General features: G+C 39.9%; 1 protein-coding gene across 4 annotated transcripts in view; it reads left to right on the forward strand.

The window, feature by feature from the left end:
• The first annotated feature begins 238 nt into the window (after positions 1-238).
• LOC127000624 (leucine-rich melanocyte differentiation-associated protein-like) overlaps positions 239-20,897 on the forward strand; it is a 62,441-nt gene continuing 41,782 nt past the window's right edge. For 2 of the 4 annotated variants that reach the window (XM_050864559.1, XM_050864560.1), the window contains exons 1-2: positions 239-354; positions 10,922-11,300. In XM_050864559.1, coding sequence (XP_050720516.1) covers positions 11,238-11,300 — 63 coding nt within the window. In that variant the 5' untranslated portion in view covers positions 239-354; positions 10,922-11,237. Of the gene's footprint in view, positions 355-3,012; positions 3,744-10,869; positions 11,301-20,897 lie in introns of those variants that run through there. The other 2 variants (XM_050864558.1, XM_050864561.1) reach the window with 2 other exon arrangements.

Consider the following 20,897-nt stretch of genomic DNA (forward strand, 5'->3'; position numbering starts at 1 on the left):
CTCCTCCTCCTCCTCCTCCTCCTTCTCCTTCTCCTTCCTTCCCTTTTCTTCTCTTTCTCTTCCTGCTCCCTCTTCTTCACCTCCCCCCTTCTCTCTTTCTCTTTCTCTTCCCATTATCCTCTCTCTCCCTCTCTCCCCCTCCCTCTCCCTCTCCTCCTCCCCCTCTTCCTTCCTCTTGCTCTCCCTCCCTCGAGCTAGGTTACACACACACACACACACACACACACATACACACACACCAGTTGTCAGTCCGCGTCGCTGTCACACACACATCAGACGTTCCTGTGTGCGTGTGTGCGTTTGTGTGTGTGTACGTCTACCTGTGTGTGTATTCACCTGTGTGTGCGTTTGCAGGTGTGTGTACGGACATCTTTGTGTTCGTAATTATTGCTGTACTGGAGCCCTGAAGGTGTATGTGCGTGTGTGTGTACCGTGGTGGTGGTAGTGGTGGTGTGGTGGTGGTGGTGGTGGTGGTGGTGTGGTTGTAGTGGTGGTGGTGGTGGTGGTGTGGTTGTAGTGGTGGTGGTGGTGGTGGTGGTGTTGACAGACAAATAGACCGACTGACTGACTGGCTAACTGGCTAAATGACAGACGTACATACTATTAAGGAGACAGACAGACAGACAGAAAGACCCAGAGAGACAGACAGACAGACAGAAAAACTACCTTATTAACTGGTTAGCTTACAGACAGACAGACAGACAGACAGATGAATAGACTAGTAAACAGAATCCATACACAAAAAAATAAACATACATACAAACAGACTGACAGAAAGGCAGACAAACAGACAGAACAGACAGACAAACACACGAACAAACACAAAGAAACACACAAAAAAATGTATACAGGCAGACAGGCGGATAGAAACAAACAGACAGATAGACAGACAGATAGACAGACATATACAAAATCATAATACACTTGGAGAAACAGGAGGTTGAGCACAAACAAACAAACAAACAAACACAAACTCATCCTCACTTTAAAAACTTGTTGTGTATATCAAAATTATTATTATTATTATCATTATTATTATTATTATTATTATCATTATTATTATTATTATTATTATTATTATTATTATTATTATTATTATTATTATTATTATTATTATTATTATTATTATTATTATTATTATTATTATTATTATTATTATTATTATTATTATCATCGCCATCATTGTTTTTGTTATTATCATTATCATTATTGTTATTATTGTTGTTGTTATTATTATTATTTCATCGGGTAAAGGAGAGGAAGAAGAAGAAGGGGGGGGGGGGTAAGGTGGAGGAGGAGAGAGAATAAATTTGAAGAGGAGGAAAAGAAGAAAGGGAAGGAAAAAAATAGAAGGGAAAGAAAAATAAGAAGAAAAAGGAGCATAAAGAAAGGAAAGAGAAAAAGGAGTAAATGAAGAAACAAGAAGAAAGTGAAGGGAGGAAATGTAAGACGAGAAATGGAGGAGAGAAAAAGAAAAAGAAAACAAAAAGAAAACGAAGAAAGAAACCCAAAAAAGAAGAAAGAAACCAAAACAGAAGGAAGGGAAGAAAGAAGAAAGATAGAAAACGGAGAAGATGGATAAAACGAAAGGAAGAAATGCATAAGTACGAAGAAGGGAAGAACGAAAATATGAAGAGGAAGGAAAGAAGAAAGGAGAATGACAGATGAAAAGAGAGAGAGTAGGTGGGAGAGGAGAGAGAGAAGAGAGAGGAGAGAGTAAGGGAGAAGAAAAACACTGAATGGAAGGAAGGGGAAGGGTTGGGGAGGAAAAGGTAAATGGGGGGGGCGATATAGGAAGGAAGGGGAAGGGTTGGGGAGGGAAAGGTAAATCGGGGGGTGAGATAGGAAGAAAGGGGAAGGGAAAAGGTGATGAATAGGAGTGTAGAGGGAAGGGGTGGTGATGGGTGAAGGGAGGAAGAGGAGAATGGGAAGGGAGGGGGAAGAAAGAAGAAGGGAAAGAAGAAAATGAGAGGAGAAAGGAAGGGAGGGATAAAGAAGTGATGGGAAGGATAATATGTACACACACACACACACACACATACACACACACACACACACACACACATACATTTTCTTAAGATGGTCTACTAAGCCATACAAGTGCGCGCGTGTGTGTGTGTGTGTGTGTGTGTGTGTGTTGTTACTGTTGTTGTTGTTGTTATTACTGTTTATTGTCTTCCTTCTTTTCTTTTAACTTAATTTATCAGTTGGAGAGACACTGAAAGAAGAAAAAAAATCATATAACACCTCGTATATCCACACGCATAGAAAATAACATAAAGGAAAAAATACAAGAGTTACCGATAAAACGAATGAAAGAAAACGGAGCAAAGTATATTCGCACTCAAAGAAAATGGGAGCCGTTTGCACCTTCCCTTTGTTGTTCTTCCCCTACACGTCTTTATCAAATTATGCTCTTAGTGGAGGAGGAGGAGGAGGAAGAGGAAGAGGAAGAGGAGGAGGAGGAGCAAAGGGGTGAAGGGAAAAAGAATTGTAGGTAGAGTACGTTAGTCTTGAAAGAGGTGCCGTAGGTGGTGGAGGAAAGAGGGAAGGGGAAGAGGAGGAGGAAGAGGTGGGAAGAAGGAGGGGAAGAGAAGAGAAGAGAAGAAAGGTGCAGGTGTGGAAAGAGAAAACGTAAAAGGAAAACGAAGAGGAGGTGGAGAAAGACTAGAGGAGGAAGAAGAAGAAGAGAAAAAAAGGAAAAAAGAAGAGGAAGAGGGATAGAAGAAGACTACAAGTGGAAAAGGGAGAGGAAGAAGAAGAAGAAGAAGAAGAAGAAGAAGAAGAAGAAGAAGAAGAGAAGAAAAGGAAAAAAGAAGAGGAAGAGGGATAGAAGAAGACTACAAGTGGAAAAGGGAAAGGAAGAAGAAGAAGAAGAAGAAGAAGAAGAAGAGAAGAAAAGGAAAAAAGAAGAGGAAGAGGGATAGAAGAAGACTACAAGTGGAAAAGGGAAAGGAAGAAGAAGAAGAAGAGAAGAAAAGGAAAGAAGAAGAGGAAGAGGAATAGAAGAAGACTACAAGTGGAAAAGGGAAAGGAAGAAGAAGAAGAAGAGAAGAAAAGGAAAGAAGAAGAGGAAAAGGGACAGAAGGAGACTACAAGTGGAAAAGGGAGAGGAAGAAGAAGAAGAAGAGAAGAAAAGGAAAAAAGAAGAGGAAAAGGGACAGAAGAAGACTACAAGTGGAAAAAGGAGAGGAAGAAGAAGAAGAAGAAGAAGAAGAAGAAGAGAAGAAAAGGAAAGAAGAAGAGGAAGAGGGACAGAAGAAGACTACAAGTGGAAAAGGGAGAGGAAGAAGAAGAAGAAGAAGAAGAAGAAGAGAAGAAAAGGAAAGAAGAAGAGGAAAAGGGACAGAAGAAGACTACAAGTGGAAAAGGGAGAGGAAGAATATAAAGAAGAAGAAGGAGAAGAAAATTAAGATACAGGAAAGAAAAAGTAAAAAAAACGATAAGAAGAAGAAAAACAACAACAAGACGAGAAACGTAAAATATAAACAAAAGAAAAAAGAAGAAAAAGAGGAAAGAAAGTAAAAGCGAAGAAGAAGAAGAAGAGGAGGAAGAAGAAGAAGAAGAAGATGAAATACTAGAATAACAAACAGAATAAGAGAAAAATACAAAAGTAGAGAAAAAAATTGCAAATAATAATAATAATAATAATAATAATAATAATAATAATAATAATAATAATAATAGTGAAGATGGTGTTGATGCCGATTCTCCTGGCGTTCTCGGAGCCATGTGACTTTGAGGTGGGTGAGAGAGAGAGAGAGAGAGAGGGTACGTTTCGATTTTTCTTTGGTAATCATTTTTTTTCTATAAATTAGTTTGCCTTCATTATTTTTTTAGTGGTAATGTTTTTGTTGTTTTGTTTTGTTTATGTGTTTGTGAGTGTGTGTGTGTGTGTGTGTGTGTGTGTGTGTGTGTGTGTGTGTGTGTGTGTGTGTGTGTGTGTCTTCGTTGCTATTTAAATCCTCCTTCTTTTCCTCCTCCTCCTCCTCCTTCTCCTCCTCCTTCTTCTTCTACTACTACTACTACTACTACTACTACTACTACTACTACTACTACTATTACTATTACTATTACTACTATTACTGCTATTCATGAGTTATAAAGTTGAAAGAAAAAAAAGAAAAAAACATTCAAGGACATATTAACCTGTTTACGTGTTTGGACATTAATCACGTGTGTGTGTGTGTGTGTGTGTGTGTGTGTGTGTGTGTGTGTGTGTGTGTGTGTGTGTGTGTGTGTGTGTGTGTGTGTGTGTGTGTGTGTGTGTGTGTGTGTGTGTGTGTGTGTACATGACAAACATTATATTAATTCAACAAAAGCCATGATTAATTAAGAGAGAGAGAGAGAGCGGTGTCAATATAAAAAAATAACTTGGAAAACGAAATGCAAACATGATGATTCTAACTCTTTTTTTCTCTTTTATTAATTAATACATATTTATTCATTTTTTATTTGCTTGTTTACCTATTTATTATTTTTTTTTCGTTTATTGATGTCAAAGGAAACGTTATTCGAGACCATTTTCAACTCTTCCATTTTTTCTTTATTTTTTCTTTATTTTTATTATCTTTATTTTTCTTTCTCGGGCGGAGAGGATCGAGAGATGAATCGTGATGTGGTTTCAAAGACGATTATCTCCTTCATTTTTTTTCTCTCCCCCTCCTCCTCTCTATTTCCTTCCCCCTTTCCTCTTTCCTCCTTCCCTTTCTTTCTCTCCCCCTCCCCTGTCGTCTCCTTTTCCCCTTTCCATTTTTCCTCCCCTTCCTTCTCTCCCTTTCCCTTCCCTATTTCTCTTGCATCCCTCCCCTTCTTTCTCTCCCCCTCCCCTATCGTCTCCTTTTCCCCTTTCCATTTTTCCTCCCCCTCCTTCTCTCCCTTTCCCTTCCCTGTTTCTCTTGTATCCCTCCCCTTCTTTCTCTCCCACTTCATTTTTTTCTCTCCCCCTCCTCCTCTCTATTTCCTTCCCCCTTTCCTCTTTCCTCCCTCCCCTTCTTTCTCTCCCCCTCCCCTATCGTCTCCATTTCCCCTTTCCATTTTTCTTCCCCCTCCTTCTCTCCCTTTCCCTTCCCTATTTCTCTTGCCTCCCTCCCCTTCTTTCTCTCCCTCTCCCCTGTCGTCTCCTTTTCCCCTTTCCATTTTTCTTCCCCCTCCTTCTCTCCCTTTCCCTTCCCTATTTCTCTTGCCTCCCTCCCCTTCTTTCTCTCCCACTCCCCTTTCCACTCTCCCCTTTCCTTTTCCCCAACATTTCTTTTCATTTTTTTCCTCCCCTCCTCCTCTCTCTTTCCCACCCCCTTTCTTCTTTCCTCCCTGCCCTTTCCACTCCCCTTTCCTCTCCTTTTCCCCAACCATTCCTTTTCAGTTTTTTCCTCCCCCTCCTCCTCTCTTTAACTACCCCTTTCCTCTTTCCTCCCTCCTTCCCTTTGGTCTCCCTCTCCCCTTTCCTCTCCTTTTCCCCTTTTCATTTTTCCTCCCCCTCCTCCTCTCTCTTTCCCTCCCCTTTCCTCTTTCCTCCCTCCCCCTTTCCTCTTTCCTCCCTCCCCTTCTTTCTCTCCCTCTCCCCTTTCCTCTCCTTTTCCCCTTTTCATTTTTTCCTCCCCCTCCTCCTCTCTCTTTCCCTCCCCCTTTCCTCTTTCCTCCCTCCCCTTCCTTCTCTCCCACTCCCCTTTCCTCTCCTTTTCCCCTTTTCATTTTTCCTCCCCCTCCTCCTCACGCTCTCCCTACCCTTTTCTTCTTTCCTCCCTCCCCTTCTTTCTCTCCCACTCCCCTTTCCACTCTCCCCTTTCCTCTCCTTTTCCCCAACCATTCCTTTTCATTTTTTTCGTCTCCCTCCTCCTCTCTCTTTCCCTCCACTTTCCTCTTTCCTCCTCTCCTTCTTTCTCCCTCACTCCCCCTTTCCACTCTCCCCTTTCCTCTCCTTTTCCCCTTTTCATTTTTTCCTCCCCCTCCTCCTCTCTCTTTCCCTCCCCTATATCTCTTTTCTCCCTCCCCTTTCCTCTCCATTTCCCCGACCATTCCATTTCATTTTTTTCCTCCCCCTCCTCCTCACCCTTTCCTTCCCCCTTTCCTCTTCTCTCCCCCCCTTTCTTCTCTCCCACTCCCCTCTCCACTCCCCCCTTTCCTCGCATTTCCCCTAACTTTTCCCCTCCATTTCCCTCGCCCCTTTCCTCTCTTCCATCCTCCCATTCCTCTTGAAACATGTTATGACGTGTTTTGTGTGATGTAAAATATGTAACTGCTGGGGTGCGCTTTTTGTTTTGTTTTTTGTTGTTTTGTTTTGTTTTGTTATGCTCCTGACAATCACTTATTTTTTTTTCTTTTTTTCTTTTTGTATTGTCCTTTTTTTATTCGTCATTATTACTCTTTATCTTTTTTTTCTTCTTTTTCTTCTCCTTTTTTTGTTATACTCCAGACAATCACTTCTTTTTCTTCTTTTTTTTCTATTTTTTTTATTCTCTTCTTTTTCTTCTTCATCATTATTGTTTATATTTTTCTTCTATTTTTCTTCTTCTTTTTCTTCCTCTTATAATTCGTCTTTGTCTCCACCTATCACGTATTTTGCTCAAACAACAACAAAAAAAAAAAAATTACCAGTGAAATATTACTTTAGTCTACCTTCCAACCTTTCGCATCCTCTCCATTTTCTCTCCTTCCATCCCCTCCTCTCATCTTTCATATCTTCTCCATCCCCGCCTTTCTCATCTCCTCTTTCTTCTTCCTTCTTTTAATTCATTCTTCATTTCTTTCTGTTGTTGTTTTTCTTCCTCCCGTCCCTTCTTTATTCCGTCTATGTCTTTCTCATCAATCTTATAATGTGCTTGCTCCTTAATGAAAATATGAACTGAGAGAGAGAGAGAGAGAGAGAGAGAGAGAGAGAGACCTCCTGCCTACCAAAACAAAACAACAACAAAAACAACAAGCACACAAACAAAATACGAATAAATAAATAAATTAACAAATAAATGAATAAATAATTAATAAACAAAATAAAATAGTTTGCCTTTAAAATATCCAAACAGAAAATGGAATGTAACTTCATTTCGCTATTTACTTCTTTTTTGGGTCTGAATTCGTTCGACACAAACACATTAGAATCATGAATCTATAGCAATTATCTTTTGTTTTATTACGCTAAGTCGCTGATCATAACGAAGTCACCCCCAAAGAAGAAGTAAAAAGCAAAATAGTTACATTCCATTTTCTGTTTGAGTATTTTAAGAGAAACTATTTTATTTTGTTTATTTATTATTTATTTATTGTTTATTTGTTTATTTATTTATTTATTCGTATTTTGTTTGTGTATTTTTGTTGTTTTGTTTTTAGTCTCTCTCTCTCTCTCTCTCTCTCTCTCTCTCTCTCTCTCTCTCTCTCTCTCTCTCTTTATTAAAAAATAAAGATGTAATACTTCCGCTCTACAATAGTTTAGTCAGACCCCACTTGGAATATGCGGTACAGTTTTGGTCTCCCCACCATGCAAAGGACATTGCTAAACTAGAAGGTGTTCAGCGTCGAGCAACAAAATGATCCCTTCCTTGCGCAAATCCTACGAAGAAAGGCTTTCCACCCTTAACATGTTCTCTCTTGAGAAACGTCGCCTCCGAGGAAAACTGATCGAATGTTTTAAAATACTTAATGGTTTCACGAATGTAGACAGAACAAAATTGTTTATGATCGATGACACTTTGCGCACGAGGAATAATGGCACAAAACTCAAATGTAGACAAGTAAATTCAGACTGCACCAAATTTTTCTTCACCAACGTTGTAGTGCGAGAATGGAATAAGCTCCCACCATCAGTGGTCCAGTGTAACACGATTGACTCCTTTAAAAACAAGCTCGACCGTCACTTCCTTGAACTTAATATTAACTAGAGTAGAAAAGCAACGTTTTGGAGCCATCTGATTAATGTAAAATCACTTAGGTTTAAGGACAGACCACCTAGTCTGGACCATGGGGTCTGTATGGTCTGATTTTCTATGTAAATCTATGTAAATCTCTCTCTCTCTCTCTCTCTCTCTCTCTCTCTCTCTCTCTCTCTCTCTCTCTCTCTCTCTCTCTCTCTCTCTCTCTCTCTCTCTCTCTCTCTCTCTCTCTCTCTCTCTCTCTCTCTCTCTCTCTCTCTCTCTCTCTCTCTCTCTCTCTCTCTCTCTCTCTCTCTCTCTCTCTCTCTCTCTCTCTCTCTCTCTCTCTCTCTCTCTCTCTCTCTCTCTCTCTCTCTCTCTCTCTCTCTCTCTCTCTATCTCTCTCTCTCTCTCTCTCTCTCTCTCTCTCTCTCTCTCTTGCGACAAGACATTGTCCCTACAGATTTGAAAAAGTCTAAAGTGACACCGATTTTTAAGAAATGAGACAAAAAGTACCAGGTAATTACAGGCCCATTAGTCTAACTTCGGTTGTAGGTAAGCTACTTGAGGGCATAATTAGAGACAAAATTGTGAGTTACCTTGAAAGCCACTCATTAATTGGGGACTCACAACATGGCTTCGAAACAAAAGATCCTGCCTATCAAATCTATTAACCTTTTATAACGACCTCTTCACTGTTTATGACGTAACCAAATCACTGGACGTAGTCTATCTTGATTTCAGAAAGCGTTTGATAAAGTCCCGCATCATAAATTACTTTACAAATTAAAACAAATAGGTATTGACGGTCAGGTAAACCAATGGATCGCGAATTGGTTGAGCAACAGACAACAAAGAGTAGTGATTGACGGATTTAACTCAGAGTGGGCGCCTGTCACTAGTGGCGTCCCTCAGGGCTCGGTTCTTGGCCCAGTGCTCTTCATTATTTACATCAACGACGTGGATGTTGGACTCAATAACCGCATTAGTAAATTTGCAGACGACACAAAGATTGGTAACTCGGTTCTCACTGACGAAGACAGGCAAAGCCTCCAAGAGGATTTGCACAAAATTTCAGCTTGGTCGGATAGGTGGGAGATGCCCTTTAACGTAGACAAGTGTCAGGTCCTTCAAGTTGGAACGAGGAATAAGAAGTTTGATTACGAAATGCGCGGCGTTAAACTCAAAAGCGTTCAATGCGTCAAGGACTTGGGGGTCAAAATCGCGTCAAACCTCAAATTCTCACAGCAATGCATCGATGCAGCAAATAAAGCGAACAGAATGTTGGGCTTCATTAAAGAAACTTTTATTTAAGAATAAAGATGTAATACTCGCTCTACAACAGTTTAGTCAGACCCCACTTGGAATATGCGGTACAGTTTGGTCTCCCCACCATGCAAAGGATATTGCTAAATTAGAAGGTGTTCAGCGTCGGGCAACGAAAATTATCCCTTCCTTGCGCAACAAATCCTACGAAGAAAGGCTTTCTACCCTTAACATGTTGAAACGTCGCCTCCGAGGAAAACTGATCGAATGTTTTAAAATACTTAATGGTTTCACGAATGTAGACAGATCAACATTGTTTATGATCGATGACACTTTGCGCACGAGGAACAATGGCGTAAAACTCAGATGTAGACAAGTAAATTCAGACTGCACCAAATTTTCTTCACCAACGTTGTAGTGCGAGAATGGAATAAGCTCCCATCATCAGTGGTCCAGTGTAACACGATTGACTCCTTCAAAAATAAGCTCGACCGTCACTTCCTTCAACTTAATATCAACTAGAGTAGAAATGCAACGTTTTGGAGTCTTCTGATTAATGTAAAATCACTTAGGTTTAAGGACAGACCACCAAGTCTGGACCATGGGGTCTGTGTGGTCTGATTTTCTATGTAAAGCTATGTAAATCTCTCTCTCTCTCTCTCTCTCTCTCTCTCTCTCTCTCTCTCTCTCTCTCTCTCTCTCTCTCTCTCTCTCTCTCTCTCAGTCCAGAGGATATATAATAATATTTGGGTTCTGTTTCAAAGGGAAGGAAGTGAAGGGGAAGGGGGAAGGGGAGGGAAGGGGAAGGGGAAGGGGAGGGAAGGGGTTAGTCACTGGTAGGATTTGCAAGATGATCCCCTCCTCTCCCTTCTTCTCCCCCTTCCCCCCTTTCTCTTCCCCCTTCCCCTCCCTTTTCTTTCTCCTCATCTCCCCTTTCATCTCTCCATTCTTACAGCTTGTCTTCCTCCCCTTCTCTCTGCTTACCCTCCTTATCTTCCTTATCTTCTCCACCCCCTCCCTTCTCATCTCCTGTTTCTTCTTCCTTCTTTTTTTTCATTTCTTTCTGTTGTTTTGTTCTCCCTTCCATTCCTTCTTTATTTCTTCTCTTCTGTCTCCATTCCTATCATTTCCCTTTTCTTCCTTTCGTCCCTCCTCCCTTCCCTTTTTCTTCGTTCATTTCTTCATTTCTTTCTTTTGCTGTCTTTTCTCACTTCCCGTCCCCTCTTCCTTGCTTCCTTGTCCTCTTTCTACGCTTCTTTTTTTTTCTTGCTTCTTTTCCTCCCTCCTTCCATTCTCCCTTTTCTTCCTCCCTTTCCTTCTTTTCCTCTCAAAACCAAATGAGAAAATAAAGAGTAATAAAGATGCTCTCTCTCTCTCTCTCTCTCTCTCTCTCTCTCTCTCTCTCTCTCTCTCTCTCTCTCTCTCTCTCTCTCTCTCTCTCTCTCTCTCTCTCTCTCTCTCTCTCTCTCTCTCTCTCTCTCTCTCTCTCTCTCTCTCTCTCACCTACTTTTGTCATCTTACTCTTATTTTTCTCCTCTCACTCCCTTCCCCCCTTCCCCTCCCTCTCCTCCTCCTCCTCCTGCTCCTCCTCTCCACCTCCCTCCATTACAAATCATAATACCACCACCACCACCACCACCTTCATCACCACCAACGTGACAGAACACCACCAGACTAGGATCAACACCACCACCACCACCACCACCAAAAGCGAACAGAAGGAAGGTTACCACACATCACCACACACACACACACACACGCACACACGCACACGCACTCACACACTCACGCACTCACAACCCACACGCACTCAGGCCCCACGAGGAAGCACTGACGCCCCTACGGGAGGACCAGGAGGAAGAAGGAGAGGAAGAGGAGGAGGAGGAAGAAGAAGGAGGACATCTTGCTACACTGGCTTCATCGTACCTCATATTCCATCCTGGGCCGTTCAGATCTTACTTCGGCATCGCTACTGACCACACCTCCTCCTCCACCTTCTCCACCTCCTCTTCCTCCTCCTCCACCTCCTCGCCAGGCACTCAGAAGGGCTTAAAGGAGTGCCAGGCGTGCGGTGTTCCCCTTTGTGCCTTCAGGAGGACCTTTGAACACCTTTACCTGCCCGAAGACACCATGACGGCCCATCTCTGCATTACCACCTACAGGAGTCCGCAAAATGAGGTGTTGAAACTGGAGGTAAGGAGGGTTCGATACCTTGTGTGGGCTACTTGATTCCTTTCTTGATCCTATAGTTTTGTTTTGTTTTGTTTTACTTATTATGTTATTTATAGGTTTTTGAAGGTGGTTTAGGTTTGTTTTTTGTTTTCTGTCCCTATTGTTTTGTTTTGTTTTGTTCTATTTTTAAGTTTTATTAAGTGTTTTTTTTTGTTGTTTTTTTGTTTTGGGGTTGTTGTTGTTGTTGTTGTTGTTGTCCTTGATCCTCCTTTCTTGGTTCTATTGTTTATTTTTCTACTTTATATTTATAGGTTTCTTTCTTTTGTTTTTGTTTTCTTTCTCTATTGTCCTTTTTTTTTGTCTTGAGGTATGGAGGGTTGGATTCCTTGTTAGGGCTCTTGGATTCCTTTCTTGAACCTCTCCTTCTTTTATTGTTTTTGTCGTTACTTTTCTTCTATGCACTTTTTTTATTTTTAGGCCTTTTTTGTTTTATTTATTGTTTTATTTTCTTTATTTTATTTTCTTGGGGTACGAAGGGTTTTTCTTTTTTTGTCCTCTTTCATCCTCCTGTTCTTTTTCTGCTTTATATATTTTTTTAGGTTTCTTTCTTTTGTTTGTTTTTTGTTTTGTTTTCTTTTCCCTTTTTTTTTGCATGGAGGGTTGGATTCCTTGTTAGGGGTCTTGGATTCCTTTCTTGATCCTTCTGGTTTGTTTTGTTTTGTTGTTGTTTTTGTTTTGTTTTCTACTTTCTATTTTTTAGGTTTCTTATTTTCATTTTGGTTTCTTTACTTGTTGTTGATTTTTTGTCAGATTCTTTCTTTCTCTTTCCTTTGTTTTGTTTTATCTTTTTTTTCTAATTTTTTGTCTTTCATTTTGTTTTGTTTCGTAATTGTTTTTTTTCTTTTTTCTTTTTTTCGTTTCTTCCATTTTGTTTTCATTTTACCTCTTGTTTTTTTCTACTTTTTATTTATTTTTGTTGTTTTCTTTTCTAATTGTGTTTTTCATTGTTCCATTTTCTTTTTTTCTGTCTCGGTTGGTTTTCTTTTCCCCGTTTTCTTTTGTTTGTTTGTTTGTTTTCTTGCTTGTTCGTTTCTCTTGTCTCATTTCTCGCCTTCCTGATTCCCCTCTTGATCCTATTGTTTTCTTGTTCCTTTTTATTTCTTTTTCTTTTTTTAGGTCTTATTTCGATTTCTTTTCCTTTTTTTTTCTTGAAGTATAGAGGGTTGGATTCTGTGCCAGGCCTCTTTCACTTCTTTCTTAATTCTCCTGTTTTTTTTTTTGTTATTTTTGTTTTAGTGCATTTTTCTACCACATATATATATATTTTTTTTTCCTTTATTCCTATGGGGGGTTTTTCCTTGGCGTATAGAGGATTGGATTCCTTGTCAGCCCTTTTTGATTCCTGTTTTGATCCTATTGTTTTTTTTCTACTATATTTTTCTTGTTTTTCTCGTTTTTTCCTACTATTTTTTTCTTTGAGGTACAGAGATTTGGATTCCTTGTTAAGCCTTTTTGATTCCTTTCTTGATCCTTTTATATTTTTCTACTATATATATTTTTTAATTTTGGTTTGTTTAATGTCGTTTTGTTTTGTTTCGTTATGCTTTTGTTTTTGTTTTTTCCTTTCATTTGTTTGTTTTGTTTTCTTCACGATTCTCTTTTTTTTCTCCTTTGTGTATTTTTTAATCTTCTTTGTTTTGTTCTCTCTTGTTTTATAATTGTTCTCCCTCTTTTGGTTTTCTTTCACTGACTTTTCTTTCTTTCTTTCTTTCTTTCTTTCTTTCTTGCCTTCCTGATCCTCTTTTTGATTTCCTACTTTTTTAATCTTCTTTGATCTGGTTTTGTTTTTGTTTTCTTTTGTTTTTGTCTTGGTGTATTGAGGGTTGGATTCCTTTTCTTGTCCTCTTTCATTCCTCTTTTGATCCTCCTACTTAATATTTTTTAGGTTTCTTTCATTCTGTTTTGTTTTGTTTTTCCTTGTATTGTTTTGTTTCTGTTATTGTTTTACTGTTTTTTCTTCCTATTTTTGTTTCTTCCTTTCGTTTGGTTCTTTTTTTCTCTATTGTTTTTTTCTGCTTCTTTTTCGCTTCTCTCTTTTTCCCTTTCTTTTCTTCTTCATCCTCCTGTAGTTTTTTTTCTACTTTATTTTCCTTTCTCTCTTTGTTTTGTTTTCTTTCTCTTTTTTGTTGTTGTTGACGATTTCCTTTTTCTTTACCTATTTTTCTGTTTTTTCTTCCTTTTAATTTTTGTTTGTTTCCTTTTCTTTCTTTTTCTCGTTTTATTTTGTCTTTATTTTTCTTCTTTTGGTTTATTGTATTTTTTTTTTAGTGTTTGTATCGTTTTATTTTCTTCCTTTCACTTTGTTTTCTTTCCCTTGTGGTTTTATCTTTTTTTTCTTTCGTTCTCGTTTTCTTGTTCTGTCTTTCATTTTCTCCGTTTTATTATCTTGTCTTTTTGTTGTTTTTTTCCCTCCTCCTCTTCCTTGCCCTTCTCTTCTTTCCTTCCTTCTTTCCCCTTCTTTTTCTCATTCTTCTTGTTCTTGATTTCCTTCTCCTTCTCCTCTTCCTTCTTTTCTTTCTCCTCCTCCTCCTCCTCTTCCTATCCGTCTTCTCTTTTGTTTTTATGCTCTCTCTCTCTCTCTCTCTCTCTCTCTCTCTCTCTCTCTCTCTCTCTCTCTCTCTCTCTCTCTCTCTCTCTCTCTCTCTCTCTCTCTCTCTCTCTCTCTCTCTCTCTCTCTCTCTCTCTCTCTCCCTTGTTTTTTTTTTTGTTTTTTTTTGTGGACATCATTAATTTTGCGTTATTTTTTATTTCACCTTTTTTTTTCTTTTCTTATTCTACCTTTTATCTATCATAGTTTTTTTTCTTTACCGTTTTTTCGTTTTTCCTGTTGATTATTTCTTTGTTTTTTTTCCTTTCATTTTGCCATATCATTATCATTATTGTTTTTGGTCTTATTATTTTCTTTTCTCATCAGTTGTCAGTTTTTATTTGATCTATTGTATTGTCTGATTTTTTTTTTTATACGTACATACAGTGATGGTGGCAGTAGTGGTAGATAGCTTCTTTACAGTGAGGTGTGGTGAAGGTAGAGCAGTAATGTTTGGTAGGGTGATGCTGAGGCTGTAATAGAGTGATAGTGATGTGCTTGATCATAGTGGTGGTGATAGTGTAATGACGGTGGTGGTGGTGGTGATGGTGCGATGCTGATGGTGGTGGTGGTGGTGCTGGTGATAGTGTGGTGATGGTGGTGGTGGTGATGATGGTGTGATGCTGATGGTGGTTTTGATGGGCGTAGTGATAATGATGGTGGTGATGATGATGACGGTGGTGGTGGTGGTGATGATGGTGTGATGCTGATGGTGGTTGTGATGGGCGTAGTGATAATGATGGTGGTGATGATGATGACGGTGGTGGTGGTGGTGGTGATGGTGTGATGTTGATGGTGGTTGTGATGGGCGTAGTGATAATGATGGTGGTGATGATGATGGTGGTGGTGGTGGTGGTGATGGTGTGATGCTGATGGTGGTTGTGATGGGCGTAGTGATAATGGTGGTGGTGATGATGATGATGGTGGTGGTGGTGGTGGTGATGGTGTGATGCTGATGGTGGTTGTGATGGGCGTAGTGATAATGATGGTGGTGATGATGATGATGGTGGTGGTGGTGGTGATGGTGTGATGCTGATGGTGGTTGTGATGGGCGTAGTGATAATGGTGGTGGTGATGATGATGGTGGTGGTGGTGGTGGTGATGGTGTGATGCTGATGGTGGTTGTGATGGGCGTAGTGATAATGGTGGTGGTGATGATGATGGTGGTGGTGGTGGTGGTGATGGTGTGATGCTGATGGTGGTTGTGATGGGCGTAGTGATAATGATGGTGGTGATGATGATGATGGTGGTGGTGGTGGTGATGGTGTGATGCTGATGGTGGTTGTGATGGGCGTAGTGATAATGATGGTGGTGATGATGATGATGGTGGTGGTGGTGGTGATGGTGTGATGCTGATGGTGGTTGTGATGGGCGTAGTGATAATGGTGGTGGTGATGATGATGATGGTGGTGGTGGTGGTGATGGTGATGATGATGATTCTTATACGTAATTGTACCTGTTTTTGGTAGTGAAAAAAAATCCATTGCCAACTACTGCTGCTTCTACTGTTTTCATTATTACTATTATTATTATTATTATTATTATTATTATTATTATTATTATTATTATTATTATTATTATTATTATTATTATTATTATTATTATTATTATTATTATTAATTATTATTATTATCGTTTCAATTAAAATTTGCAAAACCTTTTAACCATATGACAAACTGATGTGTATTTGATAATTTCCCATTTATCTTTTAACGTATACGTGTGTGTATGTGTGTGTGTGTGTGTATGTGTGTGTGTGTGTGTGTGTGTGTGTGTGTATCCAGAAGCCAAACCTCTGTCCATAGGTTTCATAAGTAAACTCAAAACGTTGTTTTTTTTTGTACTGTGTGTGTAATAATAATAATAATAATAATAATAATAAACGGTTTATTTCATGAAGTACCAGGCAGCCCTAGAGCTGAAAATATACATCAATGGAAGATTAAATGAAATGAATGAGACAAATGAACAAAGTAGTATGATCGAAAATAAAAAGGAAAATAGAAATAACAATAATAGCAATAATCATAGTAAAGATAATAATAATAATCATAATAATAATAATAGTAATCATAATAATAATAATAATAATCATAATAATAATCATAATAACAACAACAATAAGTCCTAATGAAAAATATTTACAAAACATACAAATTGTGCTGCTCTTAATTTGCATTGTTGATATATTTGACCATCACGGGCACTGCGCTGTTCTTATAGCGGTCAGTCCGTGCCCGTATCGGGGCAATAATGTTGTGGTGTCGCACTGAGTGCTGAGGGCGGTTCACTGCGGGTGGGAGGATGTGTCTGTGTCTGGGCTGGTTGAGAAGCTTGGTTGCGAACCGGTGTAGTAGGGTCTCGTGACGGTGTTGTAGGCTGGTGAGATGGAGGGAGTCGAGGGCGTCCTGATAGCTGGTGTAGTGAGGGCCCAGGATGATTTTGCAGGCTCGCTTCTGGACGCGTTCAAGTTGGCGGCGCTGCGTGATGTTGATGGAGGAAGACCACGCTGGGGACGCGTATGTCAGTTTGGGGAGGATGAACGAGGAGTACACGCTCGCCAGCGCACACTCAGGGGCCCCCAGCGTTTTGAGTCTCCTCAGCAGGTACAGTTTATAGGTGGCAGATCTGGTGAGCTGGGAGACGTGCTCCTTCCATGTGAGCTTGTTGTCCAGGGTGACTCCAAGTAGTTTTGCAGATGTAACTACCCGGAGGGGAGTGTCGTTGATGGACACCACAGGGGGGCAACAGGGGCAGAGGAGGTGTTGATGTGTAGGAGTGTAGTTTTGGTGTCGTTGATGGTGACCATGTTTTGTGTTGTCCATGTGTGTAGGTTGTGTAGTGTTTCCTGGAGGTGGGAATAATCTGGGTTGCTGTTGTCAACTGTTACTCCCACTGTGGTGTCGTCCACGTACTTCCAACGGTGGGGTGTGTGGGTCAGGGCGTCATTAATTAGGATAAGGAAGCACAAAGGGCCCATTTTGGACCCCTGAGGTACCCAAGTAAGGTGTAGAGGAGGAGGCCACTCCCTGAAATCTCACCACCTGTTTACGCTGGTGCAGGAAATCAGCCAGCCAGGAGACCAGGTTAGGGTGAAGCCCTAGGTTTATTGCTTTGTTGATGACTGTGGTATGGTAAACTAGGTCAAAAGCCTTCCTGAAATCAATAAAAGCAAGAGAAACTGATGGTGTGTGTTTTTCAAGGTTTCTGTTGGGAAAGTCCAGGAGATTAATTAGACAGTGTGTGGTGAAGGTTGACTTAATATTGCCGTACTGTTGTGGGTCTATGAGAGGGGGCAAGGTGAGTGTAAGTAAACTTCAAGATGAAGGCCTCACACAGGAGGCTGGGAATGGGGGTGATGGAAATAGGCCTAAGGTCACTTAGTGATTGAGGGGTGGTGGTCTTGGGAATCGGAGTATCATAGGTTGTTTTCCAATCAGCAGGACAGAAGCTCTGACAGAAGGAAGCGTTCAGTAAAGAGGCGAGGGGGGTGGCCAGCTCGGGGGCAAACTCCTGGTACAGTTTGATGGGGAGATCAGTGGGCGTGGTGGACCGCTTTGTTTTCAGTTGGCTTAGTGACCTGGCGACCTCATAGGCCTCAACCGTGGGGAGTGGTGATGGGGCGGGCAGGTAAGCTGGGAGTGAGGTCAGGTCCAGGCTGAGAGATGACCGAGAAGTGGAGATTGATGGCCTCGGCTGCTTCAGGTGGCGGGAGGTGAGATACGCCCGGGATGGAGGGGGCGCTGTTGTTGAGGCCACACAAGGCCTTAATTTTTTAAAACCATTTCCCAATGTTAGCTTGCTTGAGGCTGTGGATCTTTTGGGGGTAGTATGTGGCCTTGGCTCGTTTGATTTCCCGGATAACTTTGTTGCGGAGGGGCTTGTAGAGTGTAGGGTTGGTGTGGAAGGCGTCATTTCTCTGTTCAATGAGACGTTTTATTCTGGGTGTAATCCACGGGGTGTCTGAAGGGTGCACTCGTCTTGATTTTAGCGGGAAGAAGTGGTGGTAAGCTGCGGTAATTGTGCTGGTGTAGTTGCTCCATTTTTGGTGTACGTCATCCACTGTAAGGACTTCAACCCAGCGGTGGCGTGTTATCCATTGGCCGAACGCGCGGATGGCTGAGTCCGTAACAGGCCTGTAGGTCTTGGTGGCTGGCGGGGTTTTGTTGGATGTGGTAGGTGCAGGTGTCCAAAGAACTGACAGGTGTGTGCTGCGTCCCATGGGAGGGAGGGGCTTAGGGGGAAGATAGTGGGAAGTGAGGTCAGTGAGGATTAAATCCAGTGTGTTTGTGCCGTGTGTGGGGAAATTTACTACTTGTGTGTGTGTGTGTGTGTGTGTGTGTGTTTGGGGGATGCTTTAGTATTTTTTTGTTTTGTTTTATTATTATTTCCTTAATTTTATGTAGATGTTGTCGTCCTTTTTACTTTAGCATTCTTCCTTGCATTATTATTTTTTTTAGTATGTATTTTTTCTTCATTTATTTATTTATTTTAGTTATTGTTCGTGTTTTCTTGAAGTCTATTGTTTTTATTTTGGTTTGTTTTTCTTTTTCCATTAAACAAGAGATGACAAACTTAAGCAAAGGTGGTAATCATGCAGAAAGACTTTTATTTTCTCTTTCCTCTCCTTTCCTTTCTTTACTTTACCTTCCCTTTACTTTCCTTCCTTCATTTCTTTCATTTCTTTTATTTCCTCTCCTTTCCTTTCTTTACCTTACCTTTCCTTTCCTTCCTTCCTTCATTTCTTTCATTTCTTTTATTTCCTTTCCTTTCTTTACTTTACCTTCCCTTTACTTTCCTTCCTTCATTTCTTTCATTTCTTTTATTTCCTCTCCTTTCCTTTCTTTACCTTACCTTTCCTTTCCTTCCTTCCTTCATTTCTTTCATTTCTTTTATTTCCTTTCTTTTCTTTACCTTACCTTTCCTTTCCTTTCCTTCCTTCATTTCTTTCATTTCTTTTATTTCCTTTCCTTTCCTTTCTTTACCTTTCCTTTCCTTCCTTCCTTCATTTCTTTCATTTCTTTTATTTCCTTTCCTTTTCTTTCTTTACCTTACCTTTCCTTTCCTTCCTTCCTTCATTTCTTTAATTTCTTTTATTTCCTTTCCTTTTCTTTCTTTACCTTACCTTTCCTTTCCTTCCTTCCTTCATTTCTTTCATTTCCTTTCCTTTCCTTTCTTTACCTTTCCTTTCCTTCCTTCATTTCTTTCATTTCTTTTATTACCTTTCCTTTCTTTACCTTTCCTTTCTTTTCCTTCCTTCCTTCATTTCTTTCATTTCTTTTATTTCCTTTCCTTTTCTTTCTTTACCTTCCCTTTCCTTTCCTTCCTTCATTTCTTTCATTTCTTTTATTTCCTTTCCTTTCTTTACCTTACTTTACCTTTCCTTTCCTTCCTTCATTTCTTTCATTTCTTTTATTTCCTTTCCTTTTCTTTCTTTACCTTTCCTTTCCTTTCCTTCCTTCCTTCATTTCTTTTATTTCCTTTCCTTTCTTTACCTTTCCTTTCCTTTCCTTCCTTCATTTCTTTCATTTCTTTTATTTCCTTTCCTTTCCTTTCTTTACCTTCCCTTTCCTTTCCTTCCTTCATTTCTTTCATTTCTTTTATTTCCTTTCCTTTCCTTTCTTTACCTTACCTTTCCTTTCCTTTCCTTCCTTCATTTCTTTCATTTCTTTTATTTCCTTTCCTTTTCTTTCTTTACCTTTCCTTTCCTTTCCTTCCTTCCTTCATTTCTTTTATTTCCTTTCCTTTCTTTACCTTACCTTTCCTTTCCTTTCCTTCCTTCATTTCTTTCATTTCTTTTATTTCCTTTCCTTTCCTTTCTTTACCTTACCTTTCCTTTCCTTCCTTCATTTCTTTCCTTTCTTTTATTTCCTTTCTTTACCTTACCTTTCCTTTCCTTCCTTCATTTCTTTCCTTTCTTTTATTTCCTTTCTTTACCTTACCTTACCTTTCCTTTCCTTCCTTCATTTCTTTCATTTCTTTTATTTCCTTTCCTTTCTTTACCTTTCCTTTCCTTTCCTTCCTTCCTTCATTTCTTTCATTTCTTTTATTTCCTTTCCTTTCTTTACCTTACCTTTCCTTTCCTTTCCTTTCCTTTCCTTCATTTCTTTTATTTTCTTTCCTTTCTTTACCTTCCCTTCCCTTTCCTTCCTTCTTTCCTTTCATTTCTTTTATTTCCTTTCCTTTACTTTCTTTATCTTTTCCTTCCTTCCCTCCTTCCTTCCTTCCTTCCATTTCATTTATTTTACTTCCTTTTTATCCTTTCAACTTAACATTTTCTTCCTTTCGCTTTTTTTCCTTACCTTTCATTTCCCTTCCGTCTTTACTTCCTTACTTATTTTCCTTTCCTTTCTTTTCCTTTCCCCTTTTTTCCTTTCCTTTTTTTCCTTTCCCTCTCCCCACCCTACCTACTTTCTTATTCTCCATTCCTTCCATACTTCCTTTACTTTACTTTCATTTTCCTTCCTTTACCCTACTTTATCCTTCCTTCCTTTCTTCCCTCCTTCCTTCCTCCCAAATTTTCCTTCCTGTCCTTTTCTTCCTTTCATCCTTGCTTCCTTCCTTCATTCCTTCATTCTTTTCCTCTCTCTCTCTCTCTCTCTCTCTCTCTCTCTCTCTCTCTCTCTCTCTCTCTCTCTCTCTCTCTCTCTCTCTCTCTCTCTCTCTCTCTCTCTCGTTTTCTATGAGGCAACGTGGTGTCCTTTTTCTTTTACGCATATCTAGTTAGAGAGAGACCACAGAAGGAGCTCAGGTTTTGCTGACGTCCTGCGGCTGAAAACTGAGGAGGAGGAGGAGGAGGAGGAGGAGGAGGAGGAGATATATGTAAGAAAGGGGAATGTAAGGATGTGAAAATAGAATAGGGTAAAGAGAGGAAGAAGAAGAAGAAGAAGAAGAAGAAGAAGAAGAAGAAGAAGAAGAGGAAAAAGAAGAGGAAGTAGAAGAAGAGGAGGAGGAGGAGCTCATAGTAAACA

This window comes from Eriocheir sinensis, chromosome 19, assembly GCF_024679095.1.
Source record: "Eriocheir sinensis breed Jianghai 21 chromosome 19, ASM2467909v1, whole genome shotgun sequence".
Lineage (NCBI taxonomy): Eukaryota > Metazoa > Arthropoda > Malacostraca > Decapoda > Varunidae > Eriocheir > Eriocheir sinensis.